Raw genomic sequence first — 27,250 nt, forward strand, 5'->3', positions numbered from 1 at the left:
CTGGGATAATCAGCGCACACTGCTGGATCCCCTCTGATATTTTTGTTCTCGGTTAATATTTAATATTAACTGGCAATTTTATGTGTAGGTTTTTCCCCGGTGTTCTTCCTGATCCTCCAATTTCTGCATCTCCTGGAAAGCGTAGATCTCAGTCCCTCAGTGCTCTCCCCAAAGATGACAAGAACAGTCCTGGCAAGGTAAACGTTTTCACTCGTAGTTTACTAGAAGCGATTTTATGTTTACCAATGAAGTCTTATATGCTCACCAAGGCTACGTTTATTTGATCAAAATACTGTATGAATGTTTTAAATCATTATTTTTTAAGGGTGCTTTCACACTCGGTTTAATTGCCTGGACCTTAAATCATTTGCCACCTTTTCGACTGGTTTGTGTTCGCACTGTTTTTTTTTTTTCGTCTGAACCCCGGTACGCTTGCATCATCAAGCTGCTGTTTTGGGTACAGCTGTTGCTAGGTGATGACCACGAAAACAAAGCGCCAAAATGGAGACCGCATATCACGGTCATACTGCTTTTATTGAATCTTTTGGTTTTATTACTAAAACCAAAATACAGAGAGCCACTTGTGTCTATCTGCCGCAAAAAACATAAAAAATGTTCAGAACATCACGCGATGTCTGCAGAAGTCGTTTTAGGTAGAGACAAGTAGACATTGTCACTGTTTTCACTGGGTCAGTCCTGCTTGTCACCAAGGTAGGTGATACACAGACATCACACACAAATGAACGTTATAAAAACTATATTTTGTTGCACAGTTGGTGGTTTGCTTCAGTTATTTGGTACGATTGCATTCATATCAGAAGTAAACCATACCAGAGTTCGCACAAACCGTACCCCAGACCACCTCTTTCAGGTGGACTCCGGTACGGTTCATGGGTACACACCCAAGTTCAGAAGACACTTTCACACTAGCTAAACGTACCGTACTTTGACGTCAAATGAACCCAGCTGCAGACCAAAACTGCTAGTGTGAAAGCACCCTTAAGTTATTTTGAAATGCGATTTATTCATGTGGTTGCAATCAGTTTTTGGTCATATTTTTCTTTTGCTAACCATGGCTCATTTTTAGGATTTTTTTCTTTTATAAATGGAACATTCAAAAATATTTTTTTGAAAGAGAAGTCTTTTTTATATACTTTTGTATGGCTTCTTTTTATTTATTTATGTTTTATTCCTGTTAATGTAAAGCACTTTGAATTACCATTCTGTATGAAATGGGCTATATACATAAACTTGGCTTGCCTTCTTGTATGATATAAGTAGCAGTTTCATATTGAAAGTAATAATCAAGTTAAAAGTATATAAATATACAATACCAAACTTTAATTTGACATGTGTGACACTCTCTTGTTTCAGCTGGGTTTTTTCACACCTCTACTTTGGAAAAAGTCAGGAAAGTGGGCGTGTCTAGCTCTGTTTAGGGGGGAGTGTCAGAGGAGCAAAAGAGGGAGGGTCTGTAAAAAATTTAGTAAAAATGGGAGTGTCGGTTTGGGCACACGCTGATTTTTACAAAGGCAAATCACACACACACATACACACACACAGGGGAGAAATACAGTGACTGTTTACATGGACATCAGTAATCAAATTTTTTGACAAATTATTAAATGGTGGACTTCAACTGCAGTTTTCTCTTTCATTCAGGAATTTTAATGAGAAAAGCTTGCAGGTAAAAAAAAATGTTCATTAGACGCGTATTGTTGTCGAGCGTCACGTGCACTGTAATCCACACGAGAGTCCAGTTGCGCTCTCATAGAGAGAAAATGAAAACAAAACCTTTACTGCAGCAAATTATAAAAGCAACACTCCACGCTTGTTTTGGCAACACAACGTGTCGTCTCTCTGCCGTCTGAACACTGTCACTGGTAAAAGCAGACTTATGCTATCATGCAAATTAATGAAGTTGCACCGCATACACAATAGAGCGCGCTGATTAGTTTGAACCAAGTCTTACTCATGATAGAATGCAGCAGACTCAGGTACAGACTCCCGAGTACAGACGTCCAGTCTACATGCTGGAATATACGCTAAGATCTCATGGCTGTGACGCAGCTTCAAAAATTAGTTTCAAACCCGAAGTACAAATTTGCTCCAAATAACGCAAAAACAACCAATTTTCACTTTTTAGTGAAATAGATGTTTCCTAATGGTGTTTTTAGCAGTGTGGGACACATATAAGACTGTCAAATGCTCAAAAAATGTGACCCTTTAAAGGCTGATTTATACTTCTGCGTCAAACAACGGCGTATGCTACGGCGCTGACGCATAGCCCTTTCGCCGTGGCCGTCGCCGTCACTGACGTGCACCTCTCAAAAAATTTAACTACACGTCGCAACGACGCGTAGCGTAAGCTCTGTGATTGGTCGGCTTGGTAGCGCTGACGAGTCTGGGCGGGACCGAGAGCGGAAAAAAAAACAAAAACGTAAAAGTGACTTTGTTAGGCCAACGTCTTCTCTTTCACTTCCGCACATGTGAGGATTTAATGCGGGCAATACGATGATTGTTGTTCTGCTGACTCTAATGGCAATATGCTGTGCTACCCATAGTAAACGCGCACCACGATTACCTAATGTGGTAGAGAAGGCATTGATGAAAAAAGTCAGTTTTTCAATTTTTTTTAAATAAAAGTTAAACCACTGAAGCCACATGGAATGTTTTTGGTTCATTTTCTGGACTTTGAATGTTGCTGTATATGGAGAATGAGAGAGCTTGAAGTTGATCGAAGGTCTCAGGAGTTTAAAATGACATGATGGTGAGTAAATATTAATAACAGAATTTAAGACTAACCCTTTAAGCCCATTACATTGCGATGTCAGTAGGTGATGACAAGGGCCTTTATGATTGAGCCATTATTTTAACCATTAATTTAATGATTACACTTAAACAGTGATTCTGTGTTGAAATTGAAATCGATCAATATTTTAGGCTCAATCAACAGACCACCCGGCTAATGCTGAAGCGTATGTTTCATGTCATAGAGAAATCGTTGATTCATCATTCATGGGCAATCGCCTTGAAAGGATGCTACATCAAAGATATCACTTTGCGTGTTTGCGTGGATGTAAATTGTTTGCATTCTAAAATGTATGAAATATTTATTTTTATGTAAACACAATGGGAATATATATTACATAACCTAACTATGGACAGTTGAACAGTAGTGTATTTTTCCATAATAATACTCTATTGCTCAGGCATGTTCAATCATTCCTTCTTGTTCTTTTACTTTAAAGAGGGAAAAAGATCATATCAGGAGGCCTATGAATGCATTTATGATCTTCAGCAAGCGGCATCGCGCACTGGTTCATCAGAGGCACCCGAATCAGGACAACCGCACTGTCAGCAAAATACTCGGAGAGTGGTGGTACGCCCTGGGACCCAAAGAAAAACAGAAATACCACGACCTCGCATTTCAGGTTACTGGAACTTTCCTCACACTGGCAGATACGCATGCTGAGACTCCAAAATAACCCAATTAAGTCCCTCTAGCCCTTTTAAATGTCTCTGCCACTCATTTACAGGTAAAAGAGGCACACTTTAAGGCACATCCTGACTGGAAGTGGTGTAATAAGGACAGAAAGAAATCCAGCAGCGAGGGACGTGGTGTTCCAGGAGGCAAAGACATCCGCGAGAGGAGCATGTCAGAAACCACAGGTGTGGAACAGAGCAGCACGTGCCTCTTCAATTAAAATAGTTTCACAGTTTGAGTAGCTGTGATCTATTTCAATATTTATTATCTTTTTTTAATATCTCAAAAAGTTTTTAATTTAAATTTAATTAAAGTTTTTTATTATTATGAGTTATAGTTATAATTTGCTTCTGGGCTTATTAATGTATTATTTTATTTACTTACATATATTATTTATATTATTGCATTACATATTTGATATATCAGTGTTTTTTTCTGTACGAAAATACTAGCAAAATATCTTAAGTAATAATTATTATCAATATTTATAGGAAAGACAAGATAGACACATTAAATTGAGGGAATACTGAGCACATGCCTTGGAAGCATTACCAATAAGTGGGCCCACACGGAATTTGCGCGCTCGGATTTCTGCGGATTTTTAGCCCATTATTGAGTGTATGTATGTACATGTATAAATGTGTGTAAATTTATATTTATTCAGTTTTTAAATTCATTTCACTAATTTTATTGTTATAATAATATTTTCTGTCTTTTAGTAGATATATTATATGTGAGACTTGCTTTGTTTACCAAATAAGTGGATTTAATTGGATTTGCATTGTAAACATTAAATAAAAACTAAAAAATGTATTATTCTTAATTTATTAAATTATATATTTAGTTATTCGTTATGATAATCCTAAAATCGCAGATTCTCTCTGGCCCTACCAATAAGCTTAGGGTGTCCGTTCGTGCACATGGTGTGCAAGCGGTGCGCATGTGGTATGCATGATTTTACAGGGACACCTAGTTGAAAAACAGCTGAACTTTTCTGAATGCCCCGAGCACACCACGATATCGAGATCTGGTTCACACTTTGTATAGAATATGCACATTTCAGTAATAATGGCAGACTAATTACCTCAGACAAACACAGCGCACCCAAACACTGCAGTGCATTTTACTTCTCTCCATAAACTTGTATCGGAAGCACAGCAAGGGTTTGTCATCCTCTGAGAAAACGATAACCTAGTCACGAGAGAAGCCATAGAAAATGGTGAAGAACACCACACGCTCACGTTTGTCACTTCAGGTCAGAATAAGAACACATGCAAAAATGAGTGCCGTGTAGCAGCAATGAGGTGATTGTAAAATGTCACCCGAGTGGCTTTTTGGTTTCTTTTCTTCTGCATCCCAGCCACTGGCACCCCATCTGAAAGAGTATTTAGCATAGAGGGTAATATAGTCAGCCAACTTCACAATTTGTAAGTTTTAGTATGTATTTGAATAATGATGGCTGGTTCCTTTACTTGAAAGCTCAGATTTGATTCTCATAATTAGCTTTGTTTACAGTGTTTGAGGTTTATTGTATCATTAATATTCACACCTTACAGATGTTGATCTACCTTTACCACTGCACACACTGTAACATTTCAATTATCAAGTTTAAGAGTCTTTTAAACACTTGTGTTTATTTTATTGTAAAGAGATCAGATATTTTTGACTATTAAAACTATTTGCCTTAGTAATTTTAAATTAAATATAAATTAAAATAAAGTGGTTTAATAAAAAAATCCTAATATTCCTAAATGTATTATTAAAAATATTCAAAAATTATCAATATTGAATGAGATGAAACATGATACTGTGATTATTTTTGACCTAATTTACACTCAGAAATTATGATTAAACCATCTTTGTACATTTTGTATGTTCTTTGACCAATTTCTGTTTAAATAAAACTTAGTAGGTATTTGGTTTCAATAAAGACTTTGAAAATCCCTATTGGAAGAAATAATGGGACAAATACTTCTAGAAGCAGGACTGCTGAAAATGTGCATAGACACTGTTGCACTTTTGTTGCCTGTTGCTAAGCTTTTTCACTGTGAGTGCACAAAATAATATTAAATTGTTCTATTTCAGAACCTCCATCTGTATCAATGGGGATGGAGCTCAAAGGTATGGGTCCTGGCATGGTGAGCGTGTCAGAGCGAGTTGGAGGTGAGGGGCATGGCCAGTTGACCCGTCCTCGTGCTTTCTCTCAGAGCGCCATGCACAGTCTGGAGAGGAGCGAGAGAGGCAATCCACAGGCACTCGCTGAGCTTGCACAGGTATTACGTGCATGTTTGCACAAGTGACAAATTTTGGCAGTTTTTAGGCTCTACTAACTCTTGCTGTATTTTTAGATGTGTGGTGACGGCAGTCAGGTTGGGGGACGGGGTGCTCTCTCCCAGACGCAGAGGGGGGTAAGCGAGGACATGACGAGTGACGACGAGCGCATGGTTATATGTGAAGAAGAGGGGGATGATGACGTCATCGGTGAGTCAGACTTTGTCATCGGAGACGGTTTCAGGTCTTTGAATCCATTTCTAAATATACGTTAGCAAGTGCTGATGTCATGCAGCATTAAGACGTTTGTGTTTGCTTATGAGGAATTGTGTCATTCTGCTTGGGGTTTTTCAGAGGACTCGTATCCTGGCAGCTCCATTGACCTGAAGTGTAAGGAGAGGGTGACAGACAGTGACAGTGAAAATGGATCCGGAGATGAAGGAGAACGCAAGGTATCAGCTTACATATTTGACAAATGTTGATTTTTACAAAGGAACAAAAAACATACTGCTTAAATAAATTGATGATGTGCTTTTTGAATATACTTTTCTGGAAATTAGATTTAAAGCTACTTCGAGTTTATTATCAGTGAACAACAACTAAGATTAAAGTCAGTCCTTTACACAGATCTATCATATTTTTACAAACTAATTGGAAAGAGCACAAGTCAAATGGACTATGCATCTATTTTAAATGCATCTATTTTATTTCAATCCACTACAGTGTGGGTATGGACAACTGAAGCGTTTATGCTAATGAAACTTTGTACATTATATCCTCTTCACGCTATCACAAAATTTGGTCTGATTTTTGCATATTATTTTGTTTAAAGACAATTGCGCAATGAAATGCCAGACAGGCTGAATGAAAATGCTGTGATCTACACTCAGTGGTCACTTTATTAGGTACACCTGTCCAACTGCTCTTTAAAGCAAATATCTAACATCAAAACAAATTTGTAACTAGATTTAATGAGATTTGATCAAGGTCAGCAAAGAAGATGAGTAATTTCTACCTTGAAGCATAACCAATAGACTGCTTTTTTGACTTGGTTTGGTTTTTGTCTTAAAAATCATAAAGTCAGTGGGATCAAATGTTGAGTTTCATTGTGTTCGACTAAAGTGATTTCTATATACACACTTACCGGCCACTTTATTAGGTACACCTTTCCAACTGCTCGTTAACGCAAATTTCTAATCAGCTAATTGTAATTAATTGTAATGTGATGTAATTCAGTACTCAATGCATAAGGGATGTAGACATGGTCAAGACGCTGTGCTGCAGTTCAAACCGACCATCAGACTAGGGAAGAAAGGTGATTTAAGTGACTTTGAACATGACATGGTTGTTGGTGCCAGACAGGATGGTCGGGAGTATTTCAGAAACTGCTGATCTACTGGGATTTTCATGCACAACCATCTCTAGGGTTTACAGAGAATGACCCGAAAAAAAGAAAATATCCAGTGAGGGGCAGTTCTGTGGGCGCAAATGCCTTGTTGATGCCAGGGGTCAGAGGAGAATGGCCAGACTGGTTTAAGCTGATAGAAAGCCAACAGTAACTCAAATAACCACTCGTTACAACCCAGATATGCAGAATAGCATCTCTGAACATACAACGTGTGCAACCTTGGGGAAAATGAGCTACAGCAACAGAAGACCACACAGGTGCCACTCCTGTCAGCTAAGAACAGGAAACTGAGGCTACGATTCACACAGGCTCACCAAAATAAGACAACAGAAGATTGGAAAAAATGTTGCCTGGTCTGATGGGTCTTGATTTCTGCTGCGACATTAAGATGGTAGGGTCAGAATTTGGCATCAACAACATGAAAACATGGATCCATCCTGCCTTAGTTTGGGAGATATTTTCTTGGCACACTTTGGGCCCATTGGTACAAATTGGGCATCGTGTCAACGCCGAGTATTGTTGCTGACCATGTCCATGCCTTTACGACCACAGTGTACTCATCTTCTAATGGTTACTTCCAGCAAGATAACACACCATAACATGAAGCGTAAATCATGTTATAAAGCGTGAATCATCTCAGACTGGTTTCTTGAACATGACAATGTTCACTGCATTCAAAAGGCCTCCACAGTCACCAGTTCTCAATCCCACGAGATATTCGCATCATGGATGTGTAGCCGACAAATTAGCAGCAACTGCGTGATGCTATCATGCCAATATGGACCAAAGTCTCTTAAGGAATATTTACAGTACGTTGTTGAATCTATGCCATGAAGGATTAAGGCAGTTCTAAAGACAAAAGTGAGTCCCACCCGGTACTAGTAAGATGTACCTAATAAAGTGACCGTTGAGTGTATGTATAATGTTATATTTTGCTTTAATCTTTGGGCATGTGTCCATAAGCTTAAATCTCATAGATTGGATAGTTTTTTACTTTTTGCGGTGGCCAATGGTTGGTTCAGTGGGAAAAAAACGTTGGAAAACATCAGCTGTATTGACAGCATGCTAATATTTGTGTTTGTAATAGATGCATTAACTGCTTTTCATTCAAATCAAAATTCTTAGTGTGGTGAATTGTTGTTATAAATGTTTAAAATGAATATTTAATGAATCCGAAAATATTAAATACAATTTTGGTGAACTATCCCTTTAAGATGAACACAGCCCTGCAAAATAGTGTAAAATGTAGAACAGTCTGCTCTCTAAAGAACTAGAAAATTGCTTGTAGTCATTGAGCGTTTTTCCGAGGTTAATTATTAATGAAGTTTACAGAAGGCTATTGCACAGTATTTTATTAACCGGTAAAAGAACTGTGTCATTGCATATGCTTGAGTTCTTTGGCTAATGGATGTGTTTTTGCATGTGTTTTTTTCTCACTTGCGTGGCATCAGAGGGTGTTTGCTCCAGTTATTTGCTCTTCATCTTACGGTCCTGGTCATGGTCGGAGCGTGTCTCTCTCCTCCTATCCCACTTCTCGACGCTTCAGCGACACTTCTTCAAAGAGAAAGCGAACAATAGAGGCAGGTGATGGAGAACAAAGGGAAGGTGAAGGAGGTGCTTCCCAGCCCTCTGCGGGTCAGTCCATCCTGGTCAGTTCTGGCGGGGGAGTGTCATCAATGCTAGGAGCAGTCAGAGTGGCGTCCACTGTGGTCACTAACGTGGTGCGTCCTGTGGTCAGCACACCGGTGCCGATCGCCAGCAAGTCGCCACATGACAGGAAACTCGCCCCGTCACAAACGCAACTTCTTATCGGACATGGTGCCACAGGAAACACAGCAGCAGCTTCAGCTGGAGGTGGTGGGTACTATTCCTCATCATCGCCCAGTCCTATAAATGCACCAGCTGGTCAAGCGGGACTTGTGACCAATCTGGTTTTGGGAGGCACGTTTCAGGCTCCGCCCGCTGTACAACTTGTCACGCCTCCTCCTCCTTCACAAAACCCAGCTTCCCCAGCTCATAGTAATGGTCCTCTGCCTCTGCCCGTGCTACAGTCACATATTCTCCCCTCGGGCTCATTAGCTCCCTCATCAGGCCAAAAACCTATAACACAGGTCCAGTACATTCTCCCTACCCTCTCTGCCAACAATCCCAAGAGCCCCTCCCCTCAGCAGGCCAGTCAGCCAACCAGTATCTTCACCCTGCCCACAGCTCTGCCCACTCACGCCACACTGGCCAACGGAAAGCAGTCAGGATACGTCTCCAGTCCTGTGGGGGTAGTTAGTCCAGGAGCCAGAGGTGAGGACACTTTTATTTGAAACACTACAATATCTGTTAAAGGCATTATTTGAAAGTAATAGTCACTTTCACATATAAAGTTTTGTTTTTGTCTTGTTGCAGTAAAATTGACAGATTTTCTTGTGAATAGGGTTGCACTGATCGACTGGAAAGAAAATGAAACTGATATAAACAAGCAATCGGCAACCAAGAGATCTTTTGTTTCTGTTTTACTGATTTATGTCCAGATTTGCATACAAAATGCTTTGCAACCTTATACTACAAAGTAAATAAAGGAAATGTTAATAGAGATTAGGGGTAGGGTTGGGTGATGTGGACCAATTTGGCATCGTACTAGAGCTGCACGATTCTGGCTGAAATGAGAATCGCGATTTTTTTTTTTTGCTCAAAATAAAGATCACGATTTTCTCACGATTCTGTATATTTAAAATAAAGGTATGGTAAAAACAAACCTATGGCACAACATCGATAATAATATTCTTTGTAGGTCTACTGGTTTTTATAAATAATTCTAATCTACTTATAATAATTATGATGTTGAATTATTATGTTTGAGATATATGCTTGCAATCTGTCATATTAGACATATTTATTCACTGGTAAAATCAGACATTTGCCATTATCAGATTATATTCAACAATATATAGGCTAGAGTAGTTAAACTGACACTGTAAACATTTATTTTCATGCACAACTGTGGGTTCACTATGAAAGAAAAAACATTTCAAATGCTTGCCGTAATTATAATGCGATATGATCATTGAAATGAAGTGCACACTTTCGGTTTCATTTTGACTGCTAAGTGCTTGTTCATACTTCGGGCGCGGCTCCCAAACGATCACTCTGTGCCACAAACTGAATGTTATTTACAACTGTATTACTTGTTACTCGCAACATATGCAGGTTCTGTTCACTAAAGTAGACGCGTGCGCGTCTGTCATTAAGTAGAGCGCGCGCCCTCTCTGTAATAACAGCTTACAGTCAGCAGCTCGTCAAGTGTGATTTCCCGGCCGCGAAAACATCATTATATGAAGACAAAAATGACATTTTTAGGTGAATTATACCTAATAAATACATTATGTGACTCATTTAACATCATTTGGAGGTGTCAATGTCACTGAGCAACGTGTGAGCAACTGAAAACACTCGTGTAGCCGCCTTTTCTTCTCTCCTGAACTTGAAAATATGATTGACAGAATCGTAAAAATGCTGGATTAAGATCGTCTAGGGGGTCGAATCGAGATCGAGATCGAGATCTTTTAACGATTAATTGTGCAGCTCTACATCGTACAATGTCTAATGTGAAACATCGCGATGGACGATGGCATCGTCATCATGTGAAGAGCGGGTGGGGGGGTGTTGATAGACTGCACGCGACGTGTCTGAAGAGCGAGAAGGGATCTGGGGGTGATAAGGGTGTGTGACTTATTTGAGGACCGGGAGGGAGACACGTTATTTCTGGGAGATTATCACTTGTTTGCGGCCATTATGAGTCCTGCAAATGCATAGAGACTCCCGGAACTTTCGGTAGACTTAGGATGTCTGTATATCAGATTTAACAACTGTAGTGAGACGCGATCCAGCAGTATAACCTTAATAAAGACGTGCACTGCTCTCTGTCTCTGGAGCTCTGAGAGAGAAGCGCGTGGCTGTGTGTGTGTGGCTCTGCAATGAGCACCACTTGTATGGTGATTCATTTTAGCGAATGTATGACAACCATTCGAAATTTGAAGTAAAATTAAATAAAAATAAAAAATTGTAATAAAACATTACTTTTAAGTTACATTTGTGTGTGTGTGTGTGTGGTCACATGATGTGCGTTTTCAGCAGAGGGAGGGCTGTTCAGAAATGCTAGGTAAAACATGGTGTGGATGTGGATCATTTTTGTTTGCATAGCAGGTTTGCGAGGGGGGCAGGGCGGGGCATCGGCGATGCCGGCTCAGCATCGTGTTGTCTATTGGCCGTCGGCGATGGACGAAGGCATTGTCTATCGGCCCAACCCTAATTAGGGGTGTAACGAATCACAGTTGATCCATTATTTGTATGGACAGATTAATAACTTTTTTTAACTTGCAGGTTAATCCAACATTTATAACAATTGCATTGAGAGATCGCCTCCCACGTCATTCAAATCACGTGTATTAAAGCATTTTGGCCTCCCTGTAAAATATAATGATGATGGAAAAAGTTGTGGTTGGACCAACCTAAATGCTTTATTAGGTTAGTGTTAGTGTCTTAGTGTTTTCGGTTACTGTTTGTTTAGCCTGGATTAATGCATTCAGTGTAATCTGCACAATTAAATATTAGGAGATCCGGATCTCAATTCAAACCCGCGCAACATAAATGATAATGACTTGCATATGTTTATGAATCTTTTGAAGTGCTGCATTCAAATCTGCATTTGAGCGAAAGAGATTCAGTTTTTACACTTTTTCAGTCCGTTACAAACAATTAAATAACACAGAAGAACTGGGAGAACAGTTTATAGTTCATATATAAACACTTGATATCTATGGTAAAGATTAAAATCACTGTTTAATAGAACTTGATGTTGGTGATTGTTGTAGCAATTATATTGTGTAACCAATGGGTGACGACAAACAACCATCAAAATTTTGTCACTGAATAGGTTTTCAAAAATGATCCCCCTGTAATGAAACATGAAGTTTTATGTGTGAACTTTTGTATCATTATTGAAAATAAATATGATCTGTTGTGCAAGATATTAGATTATTATATTTTGCATTATCAGCAACAGTAGCAAAGATCATTTTACGTATTAAACATTTTCCTTTTTTTCAGCTGGTTCTTTCTTGATGTTTATTTTAAGTTAATTACAGGTTCTACGTTTTGTTTGCTAAAATCAATGGTTTTTGCAGTAATATTTTGGTATAAATGAAAAGCAAATGACATTGTCTTCTCCCTTTTTTGCTGATCCAAAAACATGGTCCGATTCGTGACTCAAAAACCATAGTGTGATCCGAACTGTGAGATTTGTGATCCGTTACACCACTAACAGAGATCAGAGAAGCTGAAGGTGAAGAACACATGCACCCAGAGAAAGAGATTTTGATTCTGACAGATAATGAGCACAGTCGACAGTAGTGTATGGTAGGTAGGTATGTTGTAGGTATGCCAATGCGTTAACCTTAATTTCTCTCATATTTCCACGATTCCAAATGTTTTCACATTTTTACTAGTTAAGTTGTTCATTTTACAAATGGACATAATAGATACTGCATTATCGGTTCATCAGAACTCAAAAGCTACTTGTTCAATAGTTTTACTTATGCTCAATGTTCAAATGTGAAAAATGTGGGTTGCTTTATCGCTTTTTGATGTTTTCAGTAGTTTTTTTTTTGCCTAAAGCTTGTTCTAAAAAACTCCTAATGTATTTAGCTTGTCTGTGTCATGTGACTGAGAGAAGCAGGTAATGAGCAACCTCACGCTAAAACCCTCTTTACAAAATGTAGTTTTTTATGCATCCATAATGCTTAGGGTCTTTTTGGGGTGGTCTAGGGAGTTTCTGAATATTGCTTTTCTGAGTTATTAAACAACAAAAATTGGTCTTGGAAAAATTAAGTAAAAAAATGTTATGAGTATGAAAAATCAAACGTGCACATTTTATTTTGTTTTTAGTTTATTTAATCAGATCTATAATATAAAAAGATATCAATAGTATTGCATTTTTTGTTGAAAAATTCTTATTTGTCTATCCATGGCTATTTGCGGCCAGCATGTGTCGTGTGTGCAGCATGCCATAACTTGTAATGATCTTTTTGCCAAAAATGTATATTATTTAAAAATGTACCTCACATACCTGCTTTCAAATCAGCATCAATATTGGTATTGTCAAATTCACAAATAAACAAATACCATCAGTTTTGTATTGAATGTAAAAAACTGCTATGGCTTCTCTTTTACTGCAGAAGGCTGGATGTGTGAAATTGCCTATTGTCTTTTTTTTCATGGTGTTGCGGCTCAGAGCCATCATCATGTTTGCCTGGAGTTCTGCAGCTCCAGTTCTTCATAGTTCAGTGCTGTGCCAGATAAAGACGGTCTGTGCAAGACACAATTATTTTAAACACTCTGTTCTTTTTTTTGTTTCCTTCTGCAGTGCAAACACAGTCGCCAGTCTTGCAGGGCAAGATGCTGGTTCCCATGGCAACAGTGAGGGCTGCTCCTGCCCCGTCTCCGCAGTTTCCCCTGGTAGCCCCTCCTCTTCCTGTTCAGAATGGAGCACAGGCAGGAAGCAAGGTGACTTCTTAGATTTCTGCAGCATTATCTTGACAATAAGTATCCGATGGAAACTATTCATTTTCATCGATTTAGTTTATCACCTGTTTTAAGGTGACATTGTTTCTTCCTACCTGTCAATTTTGAGATTTTAGGCTTTTTGGCTTTTCATAATATTGTTTGTTCCAGTTTAATGTAAAGAAAACTTTCAAATGCTCTTTACAGTGCTTCTTTTGCTGTACTTTATTCATTTGTGTCTGTTTTTAAAGATTTTTAAATGCATATTTTTTTTAAGGTTCGCTAAATAAGTTTTCTCCAGCATTGAGCTGTAAACCTCAAATTCTTCTCCACTTAAACCGTACCTCATAGTTTTATTCATATCTGTATTCTGAAGGGTTTTTATGCAGAGGGAGTGCATACATAGCTTGTCACATTTTTTTTAAAACTGAAAAGACTGCTAGAAATGTATGCAAATAACTGCATATTTAAAGAGTCCTTATGTAGAAAATCTAGGTATACCTAGGCATAGTCAAATAATAAGATAACAGAATAGCTAGATTTTAGATTAAAGACCATAAATATTAAACTCCATACACAAAACATTTAACTTAAATATTCATGAATTAACAAAACTAATATAAAAACTAAAAGCAGCGTGCCAGACCTTAAAGCCTATTGCTCTCTTTAAAATATGTGTATTCTACTTTTAAATAGCCTATTACTATACTTTTACATACTGTTTTGTGCAATTTGTTCGTTCATTTGAAAAGTTAGACCTGTTTTTGAACACTTAACCTCAGCTATATCCTCTTTTTGAAACTAATTTCGTTTGCTATAATTATAATGTTTTTTATTTGATGTATTTTTGTAGTCATCTACAAAATAAACAAGAAGAATGAACATTAGAGGTTAAGTCAAGTGATTTTGTGTCAATAAATAAATCTTGACTAGTTTTGTCACTATGATTACTGTTTTATTAATTTATTTATTTATTTATTTATTTGTGAAATAGGCATGGGTTAATTAAAATTTTTACTTGAGGATATAGCAACAGGCAATAACATAACATCCTAATTTTACCTGCTGTGCTAATAAGTGGTCGATCTGCAAATAGTATCTGCTCCAACTTCACATACATTTACTATATTTCACTTATAACACAGCAAACTTGACATTGCAGGTAGATAATTTAAAAAAAACAAAATGCAAAAATGTGTGCTTTATAGGAATTTGAAAATGAAAGCAAACCTTATGCCAGCACTAAAATAGCCTAAAGTGCCCATGGTCACGAAATTCAAAAGCAAAAGCATTCAAAGCGGGCGCCTTCGGTGTTCATCATGCCCGAGAATGAGCATTATAACTGCAGCATGTAACTGCTTCATTCAAGAAGTTTTGAAAAAACAGGTTTGACTGGGAGTCGATTCATCATGTCCTGGAGTCGATTCCGGTACTAGGACCATTGAGAGTCGAGGAATAGACTCTTTTGGAGTCGACTCTTTATCTCTACAAAATGTGGGATATGCAGATTATAAATTTATTCAGCTCGACCCCGAACAGGCATAAGCTATGTTTAATTGTACCTTTTGTTAACTTATGTTTATCGTCAAATTTGTATTATTACTACTCCACTCTTATAGAGATTTCTCTGAAGTGAAATAATCACAATTTTAAATGTCATCCGTTTATTCAGAGGTCGATATTAATTCCTGGCTGTGTTTACATTTACATTATAGCATTACAATACAATACAGTGTTGGTTTCTTTTGTCTAGTTTCATTCAAATTTTATCCACAACACAAAATAGGTTACTCTGGTGATTTATATTAGAAAGCCGATTCACTCAATCTAAATGAAATAAACCTCTCCACCACTTAAGTTAAAAAGATTTAAACAAGGCATCCACTCTGTTTGTTAAAATATTATACATGCATTTATTTTAGAGTATATCATTCTGTGTGCGCGTGTATGTGTGGGGGAGAGAGCGAGCACTGCTTCATTAATATTCATGACCATTCCAAATAAGGTCAATATTGAGCTTCTGATTCTAGGGGTATTTTATGGAGCAATAAATGAGCATGTTAAACTATATTTGGAGATTTTTTTTAAGGCACAAATCTACTATTGTCATATCAAAGAACAATATAACTTATTGAATCAATGCAGGATATGGCAGCTTTAAATAATGCCTCATTTGAAACTTATAAAAAAACTGCTGTTTGAAATTAATGTAATAAATCAACCTAATCAGCTTGCTTTCCTGTTTTTCTTCTGTCTAGATTATTCAGATCGCTCCGATGCCCGTTGTGCAGTCTCAGCTCCCCTCTGCAGGCCCAGTGCAGCCTGGGAGCCCATTTTCAGTTACTATGGGAACAGCTACAGTAGTGGCCCCAGGCTCTACCCCGTCTCAGACCGTGCTGCTACCGCCTCCACCTACCAGGTAAAATGTCCGCTCTCACCTAGCCGCACACACACAAACATCTCCACCACTCTTATCTCAGCAACTCCTACACTCCTGAAGCACAGAAGCACTTGAGAGTAACCCTGCCCTGCTGTGCTCACTTTAAAAGCTGCCTAATCTGAACATCACGTTGTCTCCCACAGAATCACTTATGTACAGTCCACTCCTGGGGTTCCTTCTCCTTTGCCATTAGTTCCCTCAACTACAGGCTCCTCGTCTCAGACAGTTTCAGCAGCACCTGGATCTGCATATGTTTCCTCACCCTTGGCCACGTTTGCAGCTATCGCTCATCCGGGACAGACACTGGTGCAGCCGCTGATTGCAGGTCAGTGGACTCACATTTGATGTACTCAAATGCTGCTATTTTGGTCAGTCATGCTGCTTATCGATTTTAAGATCACATTTGCATATGTATTGACAAACAGTCACAGGCAAATTCTGAACTTTAGTGACAAGCCAGCACTGACATTCCTGTCTACTAGGGCTGCACAATATATCGTTTCAGCATCGATATCACAATGTGCGCATCTGCAATAGTCACATCGCAAGATCTGCAACGTTGAGTCTGAATCATAGTTGACCAGGAGCCATAGTGTAGAGTCACTGCTTAGTTTAATCATAACAGAGTGAACGTTTACCATTTGCATGTGTTTTTGAGGCTTGTGAATAAGCATGGGCCAGTATACGTTTCTGACAGTATGATAACCTTGTATAAAAATATCACGGTTTTATGGTATTGTGATTACTACTCTAAAATATTTAGGAGTCTGGGTAAAAAAACAAACCTTCTTCCCCTTTGAACACAATATATTTTATTTTGAGCAACATTTCAGTGCTTCCCACAGATTTGAAATGTACTTGCGTCGGTAGCCGGATTGAAACGCACCATTTTAATAGTAATTGTATTTATTATGCCACTGTTATACACTGTTTCTTTTCATTTGGGTTAAAATAAAAAAAAGACTGTTGAAATAAAACAAAATATATTTTTATGCTATTCAGGAACCATGTGCACTCACTGACTGGTAAAATCTGCTTCTCTCTCTCTTTCAAGTTCAAAGCAAACTTGAATGCCAAAGCATTTTAGATGTGCATATAAAGTAGCCTATGTAATTTATTAACATTTTCAAATTAAAAAAACAATCAGCAAACGAGAAATAAACGACAGAAAAGGTAAAAAAACAGACAAGATCTCTAAATATTAGCATAATTGCATGATTAAAACAAGTAGATTTTTTATATAAGACAAATGCGCTTAATCATTAATTATGGTGTACATATATTTTGCAGCCAGTCTAGATGTCAATTCATCCTCTCCGAGTATATATTAAAGTTTTTTTTAGTCTTGGCTGTGTGTTTGCTGTCAGCTGTGAACCAGACAGAAAGTAATCTTTAATAAAAGATAAGTGCAAACACGCATACAAGCTTTAAAATTTTAAAGCAAAAGTTGAATTCCGGACATTTTAGGAGATTTAGAAACCTGGGCCGGACGAATTTTTCAAGTCCCAAAAATGCACATTTCTTTGGGTGTGCAGAGCACGTAATTCTGTCTGCACGACTGTTGACAAGTCTCGCAGGCACAGAACAAAACTGGTAAACGAGAGATGATTTTCCACTACTTAATCGATCGCGGATTTTTGGTATTATTATTGAGCAAATACCAAAAGTGTAAAATGATGTTAATATTGATTTTAAAAAATGTGTCACCAAATATACTTGGGCGGCCGTTAATATACCTGGGCGGCCCGCCCAAGTAAAGTCTATGTGTGGGAAGCGCTGCATTTAAAATATTTTGAAGCTGTAAACATGTCAATCTAAATAATTTTAAAAAAATCATTGACTTCTGCAGTCTTCATGAGTTTTAAAAGCACAGATTTCTTTACAATTTAAAATGCCTTTATTGGATATCTTTTCTGCTGGAAATACTGTTGTCCTAAAAAACAAAAAAATTTTTTAGCAGAAAATGTTTTTCTTTTAAAACCTTGATTTTTCAAGGAAGAAAAACGCTTATCGTTCCATGCCTACCCGTGACTGTGAGCATTTTAAGCGAGTTTAAAACATTTGGGCATGTTTGAGGATGTTTGGAGATGTAACAAAGATAAATTCTATTTAAATAGTGATTTTTTTTACTTAGATTTTTTTGTCTTGTTTTTATTCTTAATATCTACATTTCAAAGTGAAAATAAGATTATTTTACTTACACGGTTGGCAGGTAATTTCGCTTAAATTAGGGAATATCTTAATTTTGACTTATTTTTTTCTGAAGTTGAAAACAAAACAATGCTTTTAATTGGTCTAAGAAATTGGAGATATTTGGATTATAAACGAGACAAAACAAAGTAAGATGTTGCACTGTGATTATTCAATGTCTGTACCTAAATAGTGTTAGCTGTCAAATAGAGACATTCAAACCGTCTTGTATAGCAGTATCAGATTTTTTCAATATTGTGCAGCCCTACTGTCTACATTACAGAGCATTTAGAGCAAGTCTCAGGGTTTAGATTAAATATCAGTTGTAGCAAATGCCATGTAGTGAGTTTAAACTTATTACCTGAAGGTAATGCACTCTTTTTTTACGCTCCATATGCACCAGACACCTTCTTATAAGCACCCCAAACATCTTGAAAACATTGTGCAATTCTGAGTATGCATCACACTCGAGTCTTGACAAACCCACCTGTAGGACACACTCTCTCTTCTCGACATGAACCAGACACTTCTTATCAACACTTCATGTTTCTGAAAAGAACAACGACTTGTTATAGCATTTACATACTGATACCCTGTGGTGATTTGAAGTGCTTTTTTTACCCTCACTTGTATTTCGATTTGTATAAAAGCTTCTGCCAAATGTAAATTATAATTTTTGTCATCTTATTTTGTTCAGAACACTATTAAACTGAAATAATTTAGTGTGGATTGAGGTGAAAATTTGAATGTGTTTCATTTTATTTAGAGCTAAATGTAGTCATATTATAAAATTGAAAACATTTAAAAAATACTAGTTTCTATAAACCAAAAATGCCCAAATTAGGGCGCGCGGACCAAAGTTGGCCCGTTTCAACCTTTGATTTGGCCCACCATCCCATCTGACAAAGGAGTACAAATGATGGGCAGGGTTGGGGTGAATAATTTTATTATTTTATTTTATTTTGTTTATTTAATTTTTATTAAATATATTTTATTGGATTTTTAAAGAAAAACCACAGAGAAATACACATACACACACAAACACACAACACTTGGCACTGTCTTGGACAAACCCCATACAGTGAGTCAATGAACAGATAACAATGACAACATAGTTTCAAGAGTTCACACTTAGATATTGCTTGACATCTGTAAGCAGGTTTGGCATGCTGTCCCAGGGGAGAACCCTGAGCTCGGAGATAGTTGAGCCCAGGGCTCCCGCCAGGTCCATAGAGCATGTGAGGGGAGTACGAGATCAGGTGGTTCTCGAGAGCTCCCCTTTTTTGTAAAGGAGAAAAGGAGGAGAAAGAGGGTGGATGGGGGGTTTCTTCGGAAAACGAAGATAAGGGAGTAATATCTAGCTAGGCTACTTATAGTGAGTTAGGATAGATCTGATTGGCTAACTAATGAGTGTAGATAGGTGGCCAGCTGCAGTCAATTATATCACGTGCTCCTCTCGAAATTAGTTGAAAAACTTCACTTAGCAAGAGACAACAGAAAATAGAATAAAGAAGTAAAAATAAGTAGTTAAATAAGTAAAGGAAGTCTCTTAAGAATCCACAGTGGTTGAGTGGCTGGTTTGCTCAGGGGTGAATGATTTTAGCAGAGATTGTCATTTCTAGTTTAAAATAATCTTTTTTGTTTGTTTGTTTTATTGCTGAGCTACAAAAAAGCCAACTGAAATTAAATGTTTCATTTAAATGTTAATTGTAAATACCCTAAGAAATACTTTGTAAAAATGTAAACACTGTCATTCGAAAGATAGAGGACAATCCGTGAGGAAATCAAGGCAAAAGCAAGTGCTGCTTGACTAGCATAATTCCATTCTGTTATGAATGAGATCGTTTTTACTGTAATAACAACAATATAAAAACATAGAGAATGTATACTGCAGTAGTTAATACAAAGCAATGTTTTCTAGTTATTTATAAATATTATTAAATAAATCAGGAAGTACTCATGGCAGCTATATTTTACTTCAGCTCACTTGCCTCTATCTAGTTTGGTTTTTGGCTCTTCATAAAAAAAAGTTTGGGCACCCCTGCTATAAACAGTGACATTTTGATATGGTGCAACCTATTGTCCGAATAACACAGTAGTCATTGTTTTGCTTTGCTGTCTTCTGGTTTACCAGGTCAGCCATCACTGCTCGCCCCGGCCCAGTCTCCCAACCCCCCTCACGCTCCTGCTATCACAGCCATCTACACCCCAACAAATGTGACCCTTGCAACTGGGGTGGTATCTATGGCCACAGTGTCTCCGAGTGTTGTTTACACAGTGTCCAGTTCTTCTAGCCTCTCTCCACACATCCTTCCCAAACACACCACAGCAACCTCCATGACCCCTGTCACCCTGGACCGGCAGGTGAACGTTTCTGTGCACTCTGAGCGACAGTTGCACCAGGAGAGATCCCTAGAGCGACAACATACAGACAGTCAGGTCTACACGCTGTCCTCTGAGAGACAGACGGAGAAGGGCTGTCTCTTGCAGTTGGACAAGCACTTCCAGGTCCCAAGCAAAGGCAGCAGCAGCTCTGTTGCGCCACCATCGGCCACCTCAGTGCCATTGCAACCTGGAAGCCCTGCACAACCCTCTCATTCTGGTATGTAATACTTAAAATGGTCTTTGATTATTTTGTTCTGTTCTCTGCTGTCAACTGTGTAGTATAAAATTGCTGTTAGATCCAATATAGTCAGCAAATAATAGTTTTTTCATGTTTCTTAAAATCCAGCGTCAATTTGCCTTGTTTGAAAATGAATTCAATATGAAAAATATATCTGCAAGCAGCAATTATTGGGGCCAAGCAATCCAGTGGCCACATTATAAACAAGCATGGCAACAAGTTACAGAGCAACTATAAAATTTTACAACTTTTTAGCAGCTTGTTCTGAGCCAAATTTGGTGGAAATTGGGCTAACGATCTATGAAGAGTTCAAAACAGATTTTCAGACTAATTCAAGATGCAGAACAGGAAGTTGTGTCAATTAGGGAATACATTATATCCATGTTCTCGGTATGATCCAGGGAATCTGCAAGACCAGTCACGTGACAATAGACAAAACTATTGAAAAGTCATTTGATAACATGTATATGGTTTCTCAGAAGGTGGTGCAAACTGATGTAGTTTGGTCAATGTCAGGTCTAGATCACACACATTAAGTTTGGTTTCAATACTTCAAACCATTGCAGTGATTCAGCCTGTAATGTCATCTGACAGCATTACATCAAGTATGTGCATATGCTAAACGACAAAAGTTTTGTCTATCGACATGAATTTTATATCTTTTGGTCTACATGGTCTGAAGATGATCTGAGTCAAATTTAATAAAGATTGGACCGACGGTCTAGGAGGAGTTGAAAAAATATTAGTTTGAACAAAATCAAAATGGCGGACAGGAAGTTTGGCAGATTATGGCATAATTGATGTGTTGTTGGCATGACCAACAACAAAATGAGCATATGCAGTCAGAAGTTATTACCAAATGTGTATGCTTCGTTATAAATGGCTAATAAATGTCTTATAACTCTTGACCCATACGTGGCACTGTTGCTGTAAGGCGACAATGACAGACCTAGTGTCATTATCTTTAACTATCACAGAGATACAGCCTCAGGTGTAGTTTGGCATCATGCCATCACATTTGTGGGTGCAGTAAACAAAAACCGTTACACTTATCGACTCAAATTCAATAACTTTTTGTCAGCATCGTCTGAAGATGATCTGAGTCAAAAATGGTGCAAATCAGCCAAACAATGTAGGAGGAGTTTGAAAAAGCAGGTTTTTGACATAAGGCAAGATGGTGGACAGAAAGTTCAGTTAATTAAGGCATAATTGGTATCAATATTCTCAGGACAACCCAAGGCATATATCAAGACAAGTTTTATAACAATTGAAAAAATTTGTCAAATGTTATTAGTATTTTTAGAAATGTCGTTATAACATTTGACCAAAAGGTGGTGCTAAGACGAAACTTTTTGAGAACTTTCAGGGCACAGTCCGAAGACACATAACAATTTCATAACAATTCGCCAATGCATCGTTAAATTATAGCAATTTTTGACATAATTCAAAATGGCCAGCAGCCAAAATGGCTGACCTTGGAAAATCAGACACCATCCAGCTCGACATGTTCTGCCGGATGTAAAGAGACCTTTATGAATTTTGGACAAAGGGTTGAGAAAGTAAAAGCAAAAAAACATTTTTTCTGTATCTCCGGACCACTGGGGGGCTGTGCACCAAAACGCTGCAGCTCACTTCAGACCATGGTTGTGATAACACATTAAGTGTGCTGTGAATATGTCAATGCATTACAGAGATAACAGTCAATTTAAGTCAATTTTCACAAGTTCTACGTAAAATTTGTTCGCAAGTTAATCAAAAACGGTTCATGTAATCAACTTGAATTCAATAACTTTTGGTCAGCATGGTCTGTAGATCAGATTATTCAATTTTGGTGAAAATCAGACAAACGGCATAGAATGAGTTTGTTCAAATAAGGTTCGCGAAAAAAATATTTATTTAGGTGCGTTTGACTATAAAACTAAAAAGTTTTGGCTATATAAGCTGTTTCTAATTGAATGACAACATTTGTTTTTTGTTCTCAAACTTATGCTGGGTTCGCACCAAATGCAATTTTTTATATTTGTGCAAATAGTTTAGATGCGAAGTCGATGCAAATGTGCAAATAGTTGTAAATTTGTGTGTTGGGGGCAACGTAAGGATTCATCTTAATCATGTTTTCTGCTCAAGTAAAAAAAAACTAAACCAAAAACCTTCAAAATTTGTTTGAGAAAAACGTCTTGCCAGTAATCTTGAGCAAGTGATTTTAATATGTGATTCACTGATGTGTTTATTATACAATATTATACAAACCTCAGCTGTGTTATATTTAGGTTTTTCAGTTCATGACCCCATTAAGCATCATAAATGACATCTGATGGTTATTTTAGGGCCACAAACAGTCTCTTCTCTGTTTCAACAGGAAGTGCCCCGGGGACACCTAAGCTGATCACAGCAAGGCCTCCTCAGAAAGTGAAGGCCACCCTGGCAAATATCCCAGTGGGCAGTTATGATGGTGGAGGGAGAGGCAAAGAGCGGGAGAAGGAGAGGGACAGAGACAAGGAGAGAGAGCGGGAGAAGGACAAAGACACCAGTAGTCGCTTCTCATTTGAGGTAGAAAAGGTAGAGAAGATAGAGAAGTCAAACTCTCCTGCAGAGGAGGGAGCTCCAGAAACACCCACCCACTCCGGTGTGGAGACTTCTGCCCCTAGTGGACGTTGCAAAGAGACAAATGCTAAGGAGGTTAGGATTGTTGACTTCTCTGTCACCAACATACAGCATCGATATGTGTAATATATAAAATAGATGATGATGATGATATCACATACACACTTTTCTGCAAATTTGCTTGTTTTCTTTAATTAATATAAGAAATGATATTAAATGATTTAAATTAAACAATGATAAGAAATTAAATTAAATAATAAATATCTTTTAAAAGTCTGAATTACTTTTTGCTTCACCCAGGTTGAAAAGAAGGACTCCCATCCTTCTTCTCCATTACCTCCTCCATCTGGATCAGATCCTTCCCCATCACAGTCTCATGGTGATAAAGATGCACCACCTAAAAAAGTCAAGGCCCGTCCCCCACCCCTCAAACGGCCATTTGATTCGGTTGACAAGTAGGTCTGAATGCATTCATTGTCGTCTAATTGTATTGTAGACATTTATTTTAAATAGAGTCCAAAAGCTCCATTGTAGTCACATTATTTTGTAGATTTCAGGATTTAAAACCTAGTTGTAAATACTTTTGTACAAAATTGGACTAAACTGCCTATTTGATTAGTGACATATGAATAGATAACTCCTGTAGTTTTATATGACTCAAATTTATGTTCAGGAGATTTCAGATTTTTCAATGCAAACTCAGACATTTGAAACCCACTGCGTGTGCAGATTGGTCAAAATCTTTGGTTGGCACAGGGTCCTGTCCGAGGTGTATTTTGAGGAGCGTTTCGCAGAGCTGCCAGAATTCCGTCCAGAGGAGGTCCTGCCATCTCCAACCCTGCAGAGTCTGGCCACCTCTCCACGAGCCATACTGGGCAGCTATCGCAGAAAGAGGAAAAACTCCACTGGTGAGAGCAACATTCAGTCCCCCACACAGACTAAATGTCATTGTTCTCTAGGGGTGTCAAAATTAATTGTTTCTTCGGTGCACCGCGATGCAGACGCAAACAATTTGGTATCGGTTCAGTAATAATCATAACCAGTTATTATGTACTGACGTCATTTATCTCCTATGCGCTCTGTCGCGAGGGAGGTGATCGCGAGTATTTACAACACTCAGCCAACGCAGGGCCGGCCCGTGGCATAGGCACCATAGGCAAATGCTAAGGCCGCTGTATATCCAGGGGGGTGCCAGAAATGAGCGCAGTTCAGTTGGTTTTATTTTCGATATTCCTGACACACTTCTAGTTATAGACCCCATTAACTCAAAAACCTCTTACCCTAAAAAGATCTAAAGTGTGTTTCCTACAAAAAGACAAAGCTGGTTATGTTTCACAGCTGTCTTTTTTTTCGCTAGACATCACGAGCACTGCTCTGTTTAAGCCCTCGCAATATGTGTTTAGCCGAGAGAGCTCGCGCTGAGAGGAGCTCTCAGTAAGGGACTGTCAGAAAAGTGCTTATTTTTATTTTTATTTTTTTTCGTTTTTCTGCTCCACTCAGCGCGAGCTCTCCCTGTTTCAAGGGCTTAAGTGTGTGTGTGTGTGTGTGTGTGTGTGTGTGTGTGTGTGTGTGTGTGTGTGTGTGTGTGTGTGTGTGTGTGTGTGCGTGTGTGTGTGTTTGTTTTTTTGTTTGTTTGATGCTGTCTATGTTTGTGTATGTGTTTGAATCAGAGACAGTTTGGTGCTGTGTGTCTGTGTGTTTATACAGACAGCTTGTTATAGCCTCCCCCCTAAAATATAACACTATATATGGAAAGCATCGTCAATGCACCGTGATGCGCCGACATATCCAATTGAACCGAATCGAAGGCATGATAATCGTAACCGAACCGTGGGACCAGTATAGTTTCACACCTCTATTGTTCTCCATATTAAACCCAAACTCAACTACGCAATGCCTCTGCATACAGACCTGGACTCATCCACTGAAGATCCCATCTCTCCTAAACGGAAAAGCCGGCGCAGATCGAGCTGCAGTTCAGAGCCCAACACACCGAAAAGTGCTGCAAAGTGCGAGGGAGACATTTTCACCTTTGATAGGCCAGGTAATACTCCACCACCCACAATGCCTTTATAATTCTCCAGCCCTGATTCGACTACACTTTAACTCTCTCTCTCTCTCTCTCTCTGTGTCTCTCTCTCTCTCTTTCTGTGTTTTGTTTAGATGGAGAGGATATACTAGGGGAGCTGGAGTTTGACAAGGTGCCCTATTCCTCTCTCAGGAGAACTCTTGATCAGAGGAGAGCTCTTGTCATGCAGCTATTCCAGGATCATGGCTTCTTCCCCTCAGGTAACGCTCAGACTTCTGTAGATACTGTACCACCCACACAACTCACAGACAGAGCACACACTGCTCAGAGCTCCAGAAATAAAATAAACAAGCAAATCACACCACAGATCCTAACAGATGCAGGACTTATAGACATTATTCCTTATTTATAATCAAATACAAGTCTAATTGGAAGCTTCTTTACAAAACATAAAAAAATAGATGGACAATAATGTTGTTACATAGTAAAAGGTTTATATACCATTAAAAAAAAAAAGTTTCTTACAATTGGCTTCATAAAGCACAATAAATGCATTGATAAAATGATGAATCAAATTACATAAACTCACTTCTCTGCAAACAATTAGCGCAAAGCACTGTTCAAATGTCACAGTCGATTTTCTCTGGGTCCAAAAATAAGCAGAAATAGCAGAATCAAGCATCAGAGGGCAAGTTCACACTACAGGACTTTAAACATCGGCAAATCGCTGAACCATTCAAACTATAGCCCAATCCCAATTAAATTTTTTTACCCTACCATTTGCCCTTGGCCTTTTGAAAATGAGTATGAAGGGCACCGAACCGCATCTTCACAAGTCCCGATCTAAGCAAATCAGTGGTAGAAGTGACGAGGGGGAAAAAAAAACTTCACCAATTGACAAAGTGAAAGGCAAAAAAAGTAATTAAAAACTCTTACTTCTTACGATATTGTCGATGGCGCCTGCTGCAGTTAAATGGTAATTTCATTTGCCAAAGGCAATGATATTATGTTATCATAATGATATAATGTGACAATAAGCACATAACTGTATTGTGCATTTACACAATAGAAGGTCAACCCATATCTTTCTCTCTCATTGGCTGTAGTTCATCACTACATCTGACCTCACATGGTGTTGATTCTGCTGACCGGTCTAGAATATTTAGCATGTTAGATATTTGCTTTTGTCTGCGAGGTATCGGCAACTGGCATGTCAATTGTGCTGAGTTTGCATTTTCTCCCTGCATTTGCGTGGGTTTCCTCCAGGTGCTCTAGTTTCCCCCACAGTCCAAAGACATGCGCTACAGGTGAATTGGGTAGGCTAAATTGTCCGTAGTGTATGTATATGTGCGAATGAGTGTGTATGGGTTTCCCAGTGATGGGTTGCGGCTAAAAGGGCATCCGCTGTGTAAAACATGTGGAATGAGTTGACGGTTCAAACTGTCCAAAGACATGCGGTACAGGTGAATTGGGTAGGCTATATTGTCCGTACTGTATGAGTGTGAATGAGTGTGTGTGGATGTTTCCCAATAATAAATAAATTAATAATAATAAATGAATGAATAAAGGGACTAAGCCAAAAAGAAAATGAATGAATGAATGACATGAGCGCACTCGGTAGTGAAAGTGAAACCAAAAGCATGCACATC

The 27,250-nt window shown here is 38.3% G+C and overlaps 1 protein-coding gene across 4 annotated transcripts in view; it reads left to right on the forward strand.

Annotated features, from left to right (window-relative positions):
- cicb (capicua transcriptional repressor b) overlaps window positions 1-27,250 on the forward strand; it is a 68,725-nt gene that overhangs the window by 37,549 nt on the left and 3,926 nt on the right. For 2 of the 4 annotated variants that reach the window (XM_087286702.1, XM_087286704.1), the window contains 16 exons: window positions 89-197; window positions 3,252-3,434; window positions 3,540-3,672; window positions 5,573-5,760; window positions 5,836-5,968; window positions 6,113-6,210; window positions 8,618-9,461; window positions 13,579-13,718; window positions 15,974-16,134; window positions 16,299-16,480; window positions 20,480-20,947; window positions 23,328-23,647; window positions 23,873-24,027; window positions 24,302-24,480; window positions 25,482-25,616; window positions 25,736-25,861. In XM_087286702.1, the coding sequence (XP_087142828.1) occupies window positions 89-197; window positions 3,252-3,434; window positions 3,540-3,672; window positions 5,573-5,760; window positions 5,836-5,968; window positions 6,113-6,210; window positions 8,618-9,461; window positions 13,579-13,718; window positions 15,974-16,134; window positions 16,299-16,480; window positions 20,480-20,947; window positions 23,328-23,647; window positions 23,873-24,027; window positions 24,302-24,480; window positions 25,482-25,616; window positions 25,736-25,861 (3,554 nt within the window). The remainder of the gene's footprint in view (window positions 1-88; window positions 198-3,251; window positions 3,435-3,539; window positions 3,673-5,572; window positions 5,761-5,835; window positions 5,969-6,112; window positions 6,211-8,617; window positions 9,462-13,578; window positions 13,719-15,973; window positions 16,135-16,298; window positions 16,481-20,479; window positions 20,948-23,327; window positions 23,648-23,872; window positions 24,028-24,301; window positions 24,481-25,481; window positions 25,617-25,735; window positions 25,862-27,250) is intronic. The other 2 variants (XM_087286703.1, XM_087286705.1) reach the window with 1 other exon arrangement.

The sequence above is a fragment of the Danio rerio genome, chromosome 16 (assembly GCF_052040795.2).
Source record: "Danio rerio strain M-AB ecotype USA chromosome 16, GRCz13ab, whole genome shotgun sequence".
NCBI classification, from domain to species: Eukaryota; Metazoa; Chordata; class Actinopteri; order Cypriniformes; family Danionidae; genus Danio; species Danio rerio.